This window comes from Pezoporus occidentalis, unplaced genomic scaffold (assembly GCF_034315485.1).
Source record: "Pezoporus occidentalis ecotype Australia unplaced genomic scaffold, CSIRO_AGI_Poc_V1 ctg10, whole genome shotgun sequence".
NCBI classification, from domain to species: domain Eukaryota; kingdom Metazoa; phylum Chordata; class Aves; order Psittaciformes; family Psittacidae; genus Pezoporus; species Pezoporus occidentalis.
The window spans coordinates 1,937,209-1,953,913 of NW_026912779.1; the positions used below are offsets into that span (position 1 = coordinate 1,937,209).

The 16,705-nt window shown below is 46.4% G+C and overlaps 1 protein-coding gene across 5 annotated transcripts in view; it reads right to left on the reverse strand.

Annotated features, from left to right (window-relative positions):
* Positions 1–16,578, reverse strand: part of RTN4 (reticulon 4) — a 47,868-nt gene extending 31,290 nt beyond the window's left edge. The window contains exons 1-2 of one of the 5 annotated variants that reach the window (XM_062609042.1): positions 16,032–16,561; positions 8,413–8,448 (exon numbers count right to left, since the gene is read on the reverse strand). In XM_062609042.1, coding sequence (XP_062465026.1) covers positions 8,413–8,448; positions 16,032–16,482 — 487 coding nt within the window. In that variant the 5' untranslated portion in view covers positions 16,483–16,561. Of the gene's footprint in view, positions 1–8,412; positions 8,449–15,128; positions 15,148–16,031 lie in introns of those variants that run through there. The other 4 variants (XM_062609012.1, XM_062609022.1, XM_062609051.1 and 1 more) reach the window with 4 other exon arrangements.
* Positions 16,579–16,705: the final 127 nt, after the last annotated feature.

Below are 16,705 nucleotides of genomic sequence, written 5' to 3' on the forward strand. Positions count from 1 at the left end.
TTTGATGTTTGCATGGGCAAAAATCAAGCACCACAAAAGAACTATCTATTCTTAAAAGCAAAGAAAAATGGAAGCAATTGATTTGACAAGATGCAAGAAGTGAGGAACTTGGCAGAGCCAGCAGCACACATAGCACAGTCCATGCCTTTCTGCAAAAGCAAGGCCACTTCAACATACTCATGACCTGTCAGGCTTGAGTCAATCCCACCAGGAGTTTCCCAAAAAGATCAAGTCTCCTCATAACCTACTTTTCCTCTCCCAATATACACCCAGTTGGTTTTGTTTCACAGAACGTTGTTAGAATCATAGAATGGTTTGGGTTGGAAAGGACCTTAAGATCATCCAGTTCCAACCCCCCTGCCATGGGCAGGGACACCTCACACTAAACCATCTCACCGAAGGCTCTGTCCAACCTGGCCTTGAACACCGCCAGGGATGGAGCATTCACAGCTTCCCTGGGAAACCCATTCCAGTGCCTCAGCACCCTCACAGTAAAAAAACTTCCTCCTTACATCCAATCTAACTGTTATTCCAAGTGATGTTTATAATCCAGAAAATATGGCAAGACAAGAAAACAGTAATAAAGCAGGAGCATAGGACTTGGAATTTAGGAGCTTCCTCAAGTCCTGCTGGGCCGAAGGGATTTCTGTTCAGTTCTCTAGAAATGACATTTTCCTATTAAGGACCACCCAGAGAGAAACCTCAATTCCAAATTTAGAACACATTAAAGCAGTGCTAGAGCTCAGCAGTGGTGAAAGCTTTTAAGGACAAAACCCACACTGGAGGACAAGCGATCGGTGTGTGACACCAGGTCCCAGCACTGCTGTGCTCATCCGCACACTGCCACGTGTCACTGCACACCCTTCATTCCAGGGGATGCTCGACTCCCCATGCCCTGCTCATAGGGATCTCTTCCACAAGCAGGCTGCTCACAAGGGGCCCACAGCCCCAGGTTAGACAGTCATCGGGTGTGGAGTGACATGAGGGCCTTCAGCGAGAGCTCAGCTTGGGACTAACCGCTCCAAAGAGCTGCTCTGCCTTCCTCAAATGATGCTTTCAGCAGGAACATTGGAGTTTTTACTTCAGTTTCTGGTGTGCCTGGTACACCCGGGATTATTGCTGAGCTTTAGACTTTAGGCCTTAGAATCCCAACCTGGTTTGTGCTGAAGGGAGCTTAAAGCTCCTCCAGCTCCAACCCCTGCCACAGGCAGGGACCCCTTCCACTAGAGCAGCTTGCTCCAAGCCCCTGTGTCCAACCTGCCCTTGAACACTGCCAGGGATGGGGCAGCCACAGCTTCTCTGGGCACCCTGTGCCAACACCTCAGCACCCTCACAGGGAAGAGCTTCTGCCTAAGAGCTCAGCTCAGTCTCCCCTCGGGCAGGTTCAAGCCATTCCCCTTGTCCCATCCCTGCAGGCCCCTGTCCAAAGCCCCTCTCTGGGTTTCCTGGAGCTTCTTTAGGTATTGGGAAACTGTTTTAAGGTCTTTCCTGAGCCTTGGAGTTTGAATCAAGCAGCTGCACACTCTCCTTTTCTCTCAACATTATGCCTAGATGGATCAAGAAAGCACATACAGAACTGTGTCCCTCGGTGTGTGTACCAAATGCTGATGCAGCCAAAATACCTACTCGTTTAAACAGAGCAGTGGTGTCCACATACTCCATGCTTGAGCCAATGTCAATCCCCCACCTCATCTCTCACTCGCCTGTGGCCCTGCACATACACACAGACCACATCAAAAGCCTCCACGGACCTGTGCTGTGGCAATTCACCCTGAAGCTGGTACCAAAGACAACTCCTCAGCCTGCACCTTCCCTGACACCCCACGCTCTCACCTCCCTCTGTGCCATGGTATAGCAGCATAGACTTCATTCACTGGAAGGGGTCTATGCTTTGGAGCAGAGGACAGAGAAAGCAGGATGGACCTGACAAATGCAGACTGTGCAGCATGAAAACAGAGACCTCTGGCAGCCCAGAAAAAAAGGGATCTCACAGGGAAGCCAAGAACAACTCAATGGAGTGGAGGTACTGAGAACGTAGAAATAAAAGATGGGCAAAGAAAGGAGCCCACTGGGGTAAGGTGGCAAAGAGAAAACGCACAACAAACCCTTTAAGGTGTAGTACATTTGGTGTCCAAAGACTAACTGCAACCTCTACCAAAAAATTCCAGACTTACAAAGCTTTTGAATACTTCCCAGCCCCAGAGAGAGAGGACTCGAGTTTCTGGTGAGGAACGCTGGTTTTATGAGCATGGGCACTGATTTTCCAGGGCTCCATTAGGACAGCACAACACAGCAGCTCTTCCTCAGGTTTGGCTTCCATTTACTCAACACAGAAACACACAATAGCTGTGCTAGTCACTGGATTCCCAGGTTCTCTTAATGGAAGGATATTATGCCCACACCCAAGCTTTATTTTCCACACATAGCTGGAGTGTGAACAGAGATTACATAAACCAGCATTTCCTAACCAGCCAAGGAGAACCACCCACCTTCCCTCCACCCACCACAGAATGGCATTTTCCCTGCTGAAAGGAAGAAGATACAAGGACTTTTTCCTGCTATGGGATCTGTACAACCCCTCCAGGCAAGGTGGGAGAACAGAGAAGGGCCTGCACAACTCCCACATCAGCACTGTGCCAACTGAACCAACCATTCCCCTTCAGGCTAATTCAAATAAGGTGAAACAAATGCTCCTTTTGCCAGCCATGATATTCACACTGAAAAATCCTCACCTTCAATGCTGGAGGGAGAAACCTTTCAGAACCAGAAACCTTTCTGCGGTGCTTTGATAAATGAGAGGAATTAAACACAGCATCTCTCGGACGTTGCCTGGCACGGAGCAAGACTGCCCAGGCTCAAAGGGAGACCCTAAGGAGCAGGCAAACCACATCAGCCAGTGCTGGAGAACTCCAGAGAACCACTGCCTCTTCCCACCCATTGCTCCATCCATAGGAGCACCAGTAACAACTGACAACTGGTTATAAATTTTGCAATAGGGTATTGCACACAGTGGGAAAACTTCATTTGTAAAAGATGAGGAGAACAGATCACTGAGGGTGGCTTTTCCTACTTGCCTACCAATGGCAGAAAATAGGTGATCCAAACAAACAAGTAGGACCCCACTACTAGAATCAAGTAAAACTTCACAATATATAATCTAAACAAGATTATTCTTTAGTAAAGGTGCATATTCAGAACTCCCTTCTTGACCTACAAAGCAGGCCTTTGCTACAGCAGAGCTGCACACAAAGACAGAAAGAAAATGGAAAGACAGAAAGCAGCCTTCAGTGTCTACAAATCATAAGAATTAACTCAGCAAGATGAACTGTTCAATGTCTGTTTCCACCAGAAGACAGATATTGATTCCTGAAACACAGAAGAATGAGAGTTCAAAACGTACACTGAATCTCCAGGAGAAAACAGGCTTCACTCCAAATTTGATCTGCCAAAAATACACAATGGTGCAGGTTAGTAACCTGCCTTCAGCGTTACAGTTAAGAGAGCTCCAATCTGGAAATGCTGTTACTTTGTATTAGTTAGGGATCACTTTATATTAGTTACTGGAGTAGTCCAATCCATGGTTATTAAAGAGAAGCCTATGGACAGACACAACCTTGCCCAGGTGATGCTGCCACATGCAGTAAATCACTAATACTGTATTCAGATGCATACACCCATGCTTCACCAGACCAATGCTGCATGACTGCTGCTTGCCTAACAAGAGAGGAAGTTCAGTTTTGCTCATTAGCACACACTCCTCTGGCTTTTTATTTTAATATCCATGTACACAAACGCATCCCCCCTGTTGTGAAAGGAAAAGCATTCACGGAACAGCAGAACAAAGGGAAGCACAAAGTGATTCATACCGACTGAATTCCCTTTTAACCAAAAGTGTTCTGCAGGTTTTCCCTTGGATTTCTGCAAATTAAATATTCCCTGAAATAAACGAAGAGGTCACCCACAAGCAACTCTGTACAGGCTGGGAAAGCTGGGGCTGTTCAGCCTGGAGAAGAGAAGCTGCATGGAGACCTCATAGCAGCTTCCAGTATCTGAAGGGGGGCTACAGGGATGCTGGGGAGAGACTCTTCATTAGGGACTGTAGTGACAGGACAAGGGGTGATGGGTTCAAACTTAAACAGGGGAAGTTTAGATTGGATATAAGGAAGAAATTCTTTACTGTGAGGGTGCTGAGGCGCTGGCACAGGGTACCCAGAGAAGCTGTGGCTGCTCCATCCCTGGCAGTGTTCAGGGCCAGGTTGGACAGAGCCATGGGTGCCATGGTTTAGTGTGAGGTGTCCCTGCCCATGGCAGGGGGGTTGGAACTGGATGATCTTAAGGTCCTTTCCAACCCAAACTATTCTAGGATTAGCACAAACTCTCATACTTTAAAACTTTTGGTTTCAACTAAAATTTCAGCTTCACCAAGAGATTTCAGTTTTGTTTAAAAACAAGATCCCTGACAACAAGAAGACAAAGAGGTGTCTCTTTAAGCTCATATTAACTTTTGTTCACTGACCACTAACTGGTGGTGTTAAAAGATATTACCGGCATCAATCTTTGATATCAAAGTTTTAGAGAAAAAGCAGAGAAATGGAGATAGATTTCCCAGACAAGAAAGAAAAAGGAAGTGAAGTGAGCTGCAAAGATTTCTGGAGAAATAGAGAATGTTTAAATGAAGAAGTAGTAAACTGACAACTCCAAAAAAAAGCAATTTATGGAAAAACTGCCTTTCCACCCCCAAAACAGACTTGCCAACAGAAAGCAGAGGACTGAAGTCTCGTCACTGAAAACAGGAACTCAGCAAGAACATGTTCTATCCCTCATCACTGTATTCTGGATAACTGATGGATCCTCCCATCTGCTCTCATGTGTGACTCTTTCCATGTACGAGCAGCAGGTCTGTGGTAAGGCAGGTTTATCATAAAATCATAGAAGGGTTTGGGTGGGAAAGGACCTTAAGATCATCCAGTTCCAACTCCCCTGCCACAGGCAGGGACACTTCACACTAAACCATCTCACCCAAGGCTCTGTCCAACCTGGCCTTGAACACTGCCAGGGATGGGGCATTTACTACTTCTTTTGGCACCCTGTGCCAGTACCTCAGCACCCTCACAGTAAAGAACTTCCTTGTATCTAACCTGAACTTCCCCTGTTTCAGTTTGAACCCATCACCCTTGTCCTATCACTCCAGTCCCTGCTGAAGCATCCCTCTCCAGCATCCTTGTAGGCCCCCTTCAGACACTGTAAGGCTGCTCTGAAGTTTATTGTTCTGATACTTTCCTTATTCTTACTTATGAGCTCAGAATTAGGAAAAGATCTAAATATTTTATTTTCTGCATATAAACTGAGTAGACTTCACCCTGATGCCCAGCTGAACTGTGGTAGGAAACTGTATTAAGCTGCTAAATGGCAGTTTCGGTCTTCAGAAACCAAACCCCCATTTCCTGGATTAGCTTGCTGGAGAACGGATGCTATTCTTAAGCCAAAAACCCTCACCAGTTTACAAGAATCAAGTTTTTAAGGATCCACCTCACCTTTGCATGTTTAGAACACGAGAAAAATACCAAACTAACAAGACAGGGGCTGCTTTTATCTTACAGACCTACCACGACAGGACATGGATTCTGAGGGGCCTCTCCTGTTGATACAAATATTTAACACCAAAGAAAACAAGCTGAAATTAATATTCAAAGCAATGGCATCTGTGACATGACTCATCTGCAGCCTGAAAGTTGCATTTGCAGCAAGCCCTCCGGGGCAGATATGAAAGAGAAATTGTCTCCTTCTTCAATGCACCGAGTTGTTCTTCTGTGGACAGCAAAGACTGCCCCAAGCAGCATTTCTAATCTCAAACTGTTATCTAAGCAAAACACATATGTAGCATCACCATGAAGTTAGACTCTTTTACAGATTAAAGAGCTTCAAAAAGCTCAAAAGGCTTTTGCACTGTCGCTCTAAAGCTTTTGCTGCACCAGTGCAGCACTCTCACACTTCATAACCATAGGGAGGAAATGCCATGTTGGGTTTTTCCCCCTCCTGTGTGTGTTGATGTCAAATTATTATGAGTAAATTGTTACCTCTCGGCATAAAGTGTCAAAAACAACATATGTGGGGATTTAAAAGTTAAATGACTTCAAGGAGAGTCGAGTTCTTGGATGCCGAATTTCCTACTGCAGTAGGAAACAAGGGCACCCAAGTTCACAAGAATTTCCTGAGAAAAGCAGCTGCCTACACAAACTCCATTTAAATCACCTCCCTTTATGATGCAATTGTTCCAAATACGCTATTTCACCAAATATTTAAGGCATTCAAGTTAAAGAACAGTAACTATTAATAGCATCTTTTCACATCATTAGGTCAGGCTGCAGAGCCACAGCAACTAATTAGCTGCTTTTTAGTTTTATATGTAAATTTATAAGAAGTTCTCAATTTAGGAACTCAGACTGCAAACTGTTTGGAAGTCTTTGAGGACAGCATAGGACCTGCTGCAGAAGATGGAGACTGCTGGAGACTGAAGTGAAAAAGGAGCCGTTTTTAACATCTGGACACCCTTATCTCAGCTAAGATCATAAAAGGATCCAAGAGGTTTGATTAACAAACAAGGGGAGCTGTAGGTCATCCCAGGGCTTCATGGAAATTATCACAAAGTGGTGTCACACATCACGTGCAGAGCAAGTCGTGCTGCCCAGATTTCCCTCGTTGTGTTACTTGAAGTAAGAAAAACAAGTTCAAAAGAAGCATTTCAAACAGTGCTGCTTTCAATATTCTGTTTATGGAATCACAAGTGTCCAGCAAGAAGCAAAGTGTTTTCTTACTGTCTTAAGCAGAAATCTATAAACAAACTGGATTAAGTAAGGTTGATTTGACTGGGGGCTTTTTTTCCTCCCCAATATCATATTTACATGTTCCAACTTGCAGCAACTTCTCTTTTGGAAAAGCTACACCTGAGGCAGGCTGCCAGCAATGCAGATCCTGTGGAGTGCACAAGGACACAGGTAAGGTATATGCCATTTCCCCTTCTGAGCAGCTATAGAGAAGCAAGACAGTACCACTGCCCTGCAACTGCTAACCAAAGCGAGAAGGCACATTAGTTCTGGTTCTTTCCATTCCAATTCCCACATTGCCAAACTAAGTACCCACTACAAGGGTGTTTTGAAAGGTCATTAAATGCTTCAGACACCTCACTGCCAGCCTCACTTCACTCTTGCACCAAACGTTTTGATCAGTAACAGTCTGGACAGGATCCAAGCAGCATTCCAGAGCTTGGTTCTATAACACCATTTCCTATTAAAAGTCCCTCATCCATACGAGGGCCAGTATATCTCCTCAGAGCAGGGACAGAATCTTATCTGGCACATTTTGTTATTAAAAGTAAATAAACAAAGAAAAAAGTCACACAGGTCAGCTCCAAAGGAGCTTTTCATTATTCTTGTATCAAGTACTACAAGAGAATAAGGAATTCTCAGAACCAGGATGCATGTACCTATCACAGACCAGCAATAAACAGCGGCTGGCCACAAGGCAAGTTAAATCCTCTGAAGAACAAAGATAAGCTCTTTGGCTTCTGAGCTCCCAGAGGAGCGGCACTGTTTGCAGACTAACTGTGCCCTGAGGGCCTGTGCCTTCTCCCCCAAGTAAATCAACTGACCTGGTCGTGCCAGTTCTGCTTCCTGAGTCAGCATCAGGTGGTGGGTTAGGATCTCCCTTCCTTCTAGCCAGGTGGCCACAATAATCAACTTCATCTGTTCACAGCCCAGCTCTGATGGCTTGGAATACCCACTTCACAATCACAGCCACGTTTACTATATCAATCACAAACATATTCAATAGCAACGCTTACAATGAATTTAGAACCATCTCAGATGTGAACATCCACAGATCCAATTTCATATAGTTAATTAAAAAGAAAGAAGGAGAAAGAAACAATCTGCCCAACTGCAAACACATGTGTCCAGCTCCATATAGCTTTAAAGTATTCAGTCCTTGGCAATATTTGGAACTAAAGAAATACCAGCTAATTCCTCTAAAAACGGAGTAACTCTTCCTGAATGCCCAGACTCTTTCATTTTGTTGAAGTAACAAATTTGGGCTCTGGCAGAGCCACAAAGCAGAAAAATCTAATAATTACAGCAGAAGTTATTTAAAGGCAGGAGGTCTGAAGAGCCATGCAAATCCTATCATTATGCAGACATTATCCAATTTCATTTTAGAGATTATACCAATCATAAGATTCCCTTTCACTGATTTGTACAGATGGAATTTTTCCCTTTCCCCACAATTAAGCAAATTAAGCAGTATTTAGATTAGCAACTTTATCACTGCGGAAGAATGTATTGATTAGCTAAATTAATCTTTAAAGAATGGAGAAGAGCTGCTACTGATTTCTTTTAGCATCTCTTCCCAGCACATTACCTTGCGTGAGAAGCCTCTGATATAAGAGCTTATAGTCTGTAAAATAAAAACAGATTGATGCATAAGATATCTTCACCTCAAAAGAACAAGGACATTCATCAGAGGATTCACTACAGCCATTAGCAGTTGTAAAAGAGTATCTTTTAATAACAGATAAAGCAGTGTGAAGATGATACACACTGTCCTCATGTCCTCCTCCTCAACAAAGGCTATCACTTGTCAAGCAGCACTGCATTTCCTGGGTTGCAATAGCTTTTTGATCAATATGGGGTTTAGCAATCCCCTTTAGTTTTTGGCACTTAGATACAATTCATATACAAAAGAAAACCGACTTTCTTGTCCATCAATGTGATTCTTAAAGAAAATGTGGGTTTGACACTAGAAATTCATCCTTTTGCCCTCTGAGCAGCATTTTTCAAGCTGAACACATGAATACTTGAAGACCTGGCTGAAGATCAAGAAAGAAGCAAACTTTCTTCCACAACTACCACATGTTTTTCTACTTGCTCCAGACCTTCCTTGTTCCTTTCAGTTCTGCAGCTACAACTTGCTTCTGAAAGGCCTTGCACATGCTTTTTCATCTGTTTAAGTTGGCATTCATTTCCTTATCCCACACAAATGACAGGCATTAAGGAAATTTCATCTTCTGTCAGAAAAGAGGGAATAGAGCTCAAGAAAAACCCTTAAAAACCAGTAACAACTGGAGGAGCAGCAGGATTCTAACATTAGACCAACAGCATCTAATAGACTGAGATCATTTTTAACTGGCAACAGAAAGTTTATATTTATCTCAGCCTTGTGTCTTATTTAAAGACACCATAATTAACACAGGCTTCCTGGCTGATGAAGTTGATGATATGATTGCCCAGTTCATTAAGAAGGTGCAACTAAGAGTTCACAGTACATTCCTTAAGACACAAAGGAAGCCTTCCAGCAAAAGCAGGGAGGGTCAACGTGGTATTCCTAATGCTTCTCCATGAAGGGGGAGGAAATACAAATATTCTTTCTTTATACATCAGAAAGCAGTAAATGGAGACAAACCCACTAAAAACCATGGGGAAAAGCAGTCATTTGAAAGCATCTCTAAATTAAAATCTTTGTGTTTTGATAGCTACAGTTATCAGCAGATTATTTCCATTTGAAACATAAAAACATGCTCCTGCGATAATTTGATTTTCTCAGGCTTTGTGAATATTAATAAGCCCATTATTTTATTGCTGTTGTAGTAGTTTTTATTGATGGAAATACCAATTTCAAAAGCCATCCACCAAACCTCTGTCACATGGCTGCAGTCTGGTGATCTCGGGGCTGGCTTTGCTGAGCTGCCCTAAAAACAGTCTTAACAAGTCGAAAATAACATATGTTTTCAAAACGTAACAGGAGTAATTCCTGGTTTAGATCATAAGACAAGAACTTAAATAACCACATGGAAACACACTTGATTGTTCTACTTGGAATAAGTCTCAGATCACTATTTTTTACTTGGTAATAATAGCGTTTTTCTTTTGTCTCTAATGAAGCTTGATAGTTACACAATTTTCCTCCTACTTCATGCATAAGCATTTCTGAATACCTAAGGACAATTTATCTGTAAGCTATACACAGCTTTCTATTCTCTAGCCCAAGAACTATTTCCTTGCTCAGAGAATATCCAGAGCCTAAAGGCCATGTTTAGATTGAACTATGCACTGTTAATTTCTGCACCAGTTTCACAGTTACTATAGTAACAGGGTGCAAAAAATAAGGCTTTTTTCCTTCAGTATAAACAGAAAACAAAGAAACATAACTCAAACCCACCAAGACATGCCTCAAGTTATAGGTTAACTGCCTTTGTTATTCAAATACCTTCTTCCCAACACACAAAGGCTGGACTAATCTGATGAGAGCCACCAAGCAGTTGGGTGTGGTAAAACAGACACTGGAACAGTCAAAGCCATCACCCACCCTCAAAATCGGGTGGCAAACAGTAAAGGCCCCAGGGAATGACAACAGCACAAGAATGTGAATCTCCTGGGTTAGAAGAATAATGCCTATATGCCTTCAGGCTTCAGACTGTGATCTCCAAAACCATAGAATCCCAGCCTGGTTTGTGCTGGAAGGGACATCCAGCTCCAACCCCTGCCACAGGCAGGGACACCTTCCACTAGAGCAGCTTGCTCCAAGCCCCTGTGTCCAACCTGGCCTTGAACACTGCCAGGGATGGGGCAGCCACAGCTTCTCTGGGCACCCTGTGCCAGCGCCTCAGCACCCTCACAGGGAAGAGCTTCTGCCTAAGAGCTCAGCTCAGTCTCCCCTGTTCTGGCAGGTTCAAGCCATTCCCCTTGGCCTGTCCCTACAGGCCCTTGTCCCAAGCCCCTCTCCAGCTTTCCTGCAGCCCCTTCAGGCACTGGAGCTGCTCTCAGGTCTCCCCTTCAGGAGCCTTCTCTTCTCCAGGCTGCCCCAGCCCAGCTCTCTCAGCCTGGCTCCAGAGCAGAGCTGCTCCAGCCCTCGCAGCATCTCCATGGCCTCCTCTGGCCTCACTCCAACAGCTCCACATCCCTCTTGTGCTGCTGCCCCAGAGCTGGATCAGTACTGCAGGGGGTCTCCCCAGAGCACAGCAGAGGGGGAGAATCCCCTCCCTCGACTGCTGCTCACACTCCTTTTGCATCAGCCCAGCGCACAATTGGCTAAAATCCTCCTCCTCTTCCCCTGGGCACTGAAGGAAGAGGAAGGAAAAGCAAAGATAACATCCTCACAATACCATAGTAAAATGTATCAAGTTTCTGCAACAACACAAGATGCATCTGCAAGCCACTTAGAAATCATGTTTTTCCAATCACATATCTACTTTTAAACTGTCATTTCACCATGCCAATTGCCTTCAACCACAGCTTATTTCTCTCCTTGTGAGCTGCAATGTTTGAGTTTCTTGGCTTCTATATTCCAAAGAACACAACCCATCTGTAGATCAGCGTTGCAAAAGGATATGACACTTTCCTAGCAACTTTTCACCAGTCAGCAGGAGAAAACCACTGACCAGGAGGCTTTAATGCTCAGCTTACAAGAGTGCTGTCTTTAGTGCTTTTCTTATGTTGTTAAACATTCTAATCTATGAGATATGAAAGAATTTCAGTGTTCACCACCAACGGGATACAATAGGGTGGACAAGATAGTAGCTACTTTGTAGACATGCTGCAAATTTCCTTAAGTACAGATAAGGAGGAAGAGGGGGAAGAAGGGCAAACAAACAGTACTTCTTCACTGTCTCCTGCCTTGTGGTTTGTAGGATTTCATCTCCAAGGGGAAAACTCCCAGTGCAATTCAAGACTTCGCCGAGGGCTACATCATTATATGGTAGGTGGAAGCTGTGTGGTTTTCTCCTGGAAAACAACTCAGAGGATACACACAAAAAGCAAATATACAACCAGACTTGGCAGTATCTTTGCACATACCTCTGGTTAATAGAGGAAATAGCTATTTGGCTTTAGAAACCCTCATCAGCTCAATTACAGAAGCAGGCCCCACTGCGCCAGACACTGTACATGACAACAAATAAAAACAAATAAATAGTGATGCCCTTGTTGAACTCGCCTAGATGGGAATATGAAATACAGAATGAAGATAGCAGCTTTACTAACCAGTCAAATTGCTGGTTACTCTCCTCCTCCTAAGTCACTAGAATGGAAAATGTGTAATAGGAAAAATATCCCATTCTACCTTTGCTATACCTAGCTTGTAACCACCTCCCTTGCAGCTTCCCTGACTGCATTTGGCAAGAGAAAGGGTCTTGCACCTCAAAGAAACACTGAAGATCAGTGAGAACATAATGAAGGGTGCAAATGGAAGTCATTAATGGTAGTTTCCAAGGACAGCTGTATTTTTCCCAAGTCATGCTGCATTCTGTCCTCAAAATCCACATAACTGCTGGGTTTGTGTCTGTGCATACACAGCAGCTCACCAGAAAACTCAGCAACGCAGTAAAAAGCTGGGGAGTGGAGATGCTGCTTTAGAATTCGTATAAAATACAAATGATAGGACTTGAATACCCCACTATAGAGTGGGCAGAAGCAGGTATAGATCCCTCCATCTAACCCCACCTACCGCAGCTGGGGTCAGCTCGGTGAGGGCGAACTCCAACAGAGAACAGTGTGTGTGCTCCTGGTACAGCCTGCGGCATCCTCATCCCTGCTGACCTCTGCTTGACACTGTCTGGCACAGAAGCAAACTGCTCACGAAACCTCTCCTCAGCACTGAGGAATTACAAACAAGCCCTATAAAACTAAATGGAAAAACAAGACTAATTACTAACTGGCCCTCCACAACATTTGCCTATGTACTGAACCGTGGCCAAGCTGCAGGCAGCTGACTTGCAGGGAAACGTCTTTATTCACATTGGATGCTGATCTGGTGGATTTAGCATAGGGGCTTCTTCTAAGTGCAGTTGACTTTCAAAACACCATGGTCTGTTCCAGAAGAGTGATGTGTGACCTCCCTTTAAAAGCAGGAGCTGGTGCTGCAGGATCTAGGGCTTTAAAGATAGAAAGCGCTATATTCTTATTGTTATTTACTGGTTAATCTTACCTTGGACAAGGAAAAAAACCCAAAGTGGAATACTTTTACCAGATATGTATAACTACCTCAAATTTACTTTTCACTAATTTCGGTAACCAAAAGATTTAAGTGTTCTTCTCGAGATTACTTGTGTTTTCTGCTACCCACAGAACAAGGAGTAGCAAAAACCCCCAGAAAGTATCAAGGAGAGCCTAAGTTTCACTGCAGTCCTCTTGCTTGTTTTCTTCTCCAGCAAGTATATGATTCGCTCTTCAGAAGACTGCTGCTGATGCACAGCCAGAGGCTTGCATTACACAGAATTATGTCACAGTCTCTTACAACAATGATACTGAACACTCCCAAGTCTGTAACTAACAGTAATTGCGAAGATTTACTTTTAATACACATCCAGATGTATAAATAACACATTTTAATGGGCCATCAAGTAGTCCATACATTTTTTTTCTATTGTTGCACCGACAAAAAGCAGCACCACGACCTACTGTGGTAGATGAAAGAATCCCTGCTATTCTTCGCATGCTTGCTACAGGCAGTATGACTTGCTCATTCTCTGGGGAATTGAAGTTCAAAGTTACTTGCCTCAAATCCTCACTAAATCAAAGAGCCAGGCTGCCAGACTGAGTGCTCTCCAGAATCACAGAATCACACTGGTTTGGGTTGGAAGGGACCTTAAAGCCATCCAGCTCCAAGCCCTGCCATGGGCAGGGGACCCCTTCCACTAGAGCAGCTTGCTCCAAGCCCCTGTGTCCAACCTGGCCTTGAACACTGCCAGGGATGGGGCAGCCACAGCTTCTCTGGGCACCCTGTGCCAGCGCCTCAGCACCCTCACAGGGAAGAGCTTCTGCCTAAGAGCTCATCTCCGTCTCTCCTCGGGCAGGTTCAAGCCATTCCCCTTGGCCTGTCCCTACAAGCCCTTGTCCAAAGCCCCTTTCCAGCTTTCTCGTAGCCCCTTTAGGTATTGCAAGACTGTTGTATGTTACACTCTGTTGACTGAGATAGCTGCTAGAGGCAAAACTAAAAAATACATAACATTTAAATGGATACTTAGCATGCTCAAAACTAAGTACCCCTGCATGCGAGAGGACCAAAGTACTCATGACATCACTAGACAAAGCTTTTGTCCAAAAAAGTTGTTCTCAGCAAGTATTTCAGACAGCATCTAATACTCCAACCCCTCATTAGATGAGCATTATGCTCATCATACAACTTGTCTTTGGAAACCAGGCCTCCCACTGATGCCAGGCCTCACTTCAGGGTTCTAAATTAATCATCTCTGATAAATGAAAGTAACTTTTTGACACCTCTGCTCAGCTACACTACCCAATTCTCACAGCTAGGTCTCCTCTACTCTAATAAAGAAGAAATATTTCAGCAATTACTCTGCTCTTTGCCTTATCCTTCAGGGGTCAGAGAGTAGAAAGACAAATCAGCTCTAGAAATCACACTTATAGCCCTACTTTTCAAAGTAACATCAAGATTTGGTTGATCCTATTCCTTGCATTCTGTTCTGTTCAAACCTTCCAGAGCTCCACTCAAAAGAAAAGATTCTGCTCAGCCATCATGCAGGGTCCCTCCTCTTAAGTCTGTTGCAAGCTTTTGTCTTCATCTGTCCTCCAAATGGTGGAAACAGAAACAGTCTCCTCCGCATATTGCTACACAGCTACCAGAAGAACAAAAAAAAGTAGGCTTCATGAAAGACAACAGCACAACTAACCATGAAGTCCTGCCACATATGCAAATAAAATGCATTGTGAAACTCACTCACCAACGAGATCTAGTTCAGGTTTAACAACAGGCCCTTTTTATTATTGTTCCAGACGCCCTTTTTAATGAAGTCTTGAGTATTATGCCCACTCATGCCATGACATCAAATCCTTCTTGAAATCATCCCCCTTTAAAACCCAAGCATCGTACCAATATAACAATAGCCGTGAATAAGAATGCACCATCATGATCGTAAGGCACTTTGGTTTGTTCATTTTCTGTTTTAATGGCCTCATTTCGCTGTTTTAATGGGTTCACGTTAGCTCTCGTACTCTGAACTAAGCAAAAGCAGAGCCAAGGCACAAGCCGCATGCAACACATTAGTCATGCTCCTGGATCAGACCTTCAAGAAAGGGTTTAGCACTTCGGCAGCACTAATAGTTGTTCGGGGAGCAGCACACCCATCACTGCAGCGGATCTGAGCTCCGGAGAACCCCAACACCAAGGGGTGAAGCCCCTCAATGGTACCTGCGGCCATCCATAGGCATCTGCAGGACGCGAGGCCGGCGTTCCCCTCCCATTGCTGCCACACCTACAGCAGCCAGCACGCCTTTTGTGCTTCCACACGTACTTCACTAGTTTACATTCCCTCTCGGGGCTTAGGATTCATTGTCTGGGGCCGGCGGCTTCCCACACGGGCCGGCGGCTGTGTCAGCCCCGCAGCCGCCCATCCCCGCACCTCCCGCCTGGCTCCCTGCCCCGCCAGGCGGGCTCGGGAAGGAGGTAGGCAGCGCTGCTGCTCAATTCCTCCCCCGCGCCCCTCCCGGCGAGGCGATCTGGTTAAAATGAGTAAGATTTAAAGTAGCCGGATCCCCTCCTCCCCTCGGCTGCCCGCCGCAGGGCTGCCCGCCCCTCCCCGCCGCGTCGGGCCGGGCCAGCGGACGGGAATGCAGTAGCCGCCGTACACAAGCAGGTTTGTCACCGGGGGAAGAACCGGCGGGACACGGGCGGCCCCTTCATGCCCGCATCCCCCCCCTCCCTCACCGCGGCCGTTGCCAGGCCCATGTGCGGGGCGGCGCTTCCCCCTCCCGCCATTAGCATAACAGAGAGGGGAAGAGGGGGAAAGAGGAGAAATTACAGAAAACAAATAAAAATAGCGAAGGGGAGGGGGGGCCTTTTCTCCCGCATGAGCTGCGGCGGGGCCGCGCCCCGGCGCGGCGGAGGGGAGGGAGCGATGCCGCAGGAGGCGGCCGCGGGCCGGCAGACAAAGGGAACCTCCCGTCGGGGCAGCGGGCAGCCAAAGCGGGGCGATTCGGGCGAGGACCGGCCGCCGCCCTCCCCGGCCCCGGCGCGGAGGCACTCACCAGCCGAGCCGGAGGAGGACCCTCTTCTCCGAGGAACGACAGCAGCGGCGGGCTCGGGCTTGGGCGGCTGTGGCTGAGCGGGGGCCGAGGGCTGCTCCTGCGCGGGGGACGGTGTGGTGGCGGACGAGGAGGAGGAGGACACGGCTCCCAAGGGACTCCAGTCGGGCTGCGGTGGCTCCGGAGCGGAGGGGCGCGGCGGCTCCGCGGGGCCGCCGAGGTCCAGCAGCTGCGGCGGCCGGTCCTGCACGGTTGCGGCGGGAGCTGGGGCGGGCTTCCTCTCCATCACCTCCAGCTGCTCGTCGAAGTCTTCGTCCTCTTCTTCCTCCTCCTCCTCCTCCTCTTCCTCCTCCTTCTCGTCGTCGAGCACGAACTGGTAATTAAACTGGGGCTGCTGCGGCCGCGCTGGCCCGGAGGAGGAGGAGACCAGAGGAGACTGGTCCAGCTCGTCCATGGTGCCTGGAGGTGGCGGAACAATGAGAGCGGGCCGCTGGGCTGTGCCTGTGCCGGCTGCGCCGCTGCGGGACCGGCCTCCCCGCCCCGGTGAGTCACCGCCGGGCGCGGCCGCCTGCCCCGCCCCGCGGCGCTGAGAGACAGTGGCGCTGGCCAATAGGAACGGGAGGGGAGAGCGGAACAGCCAATAAGGCGCGGCGCTAGGTGCGGCCTCATGAATATGC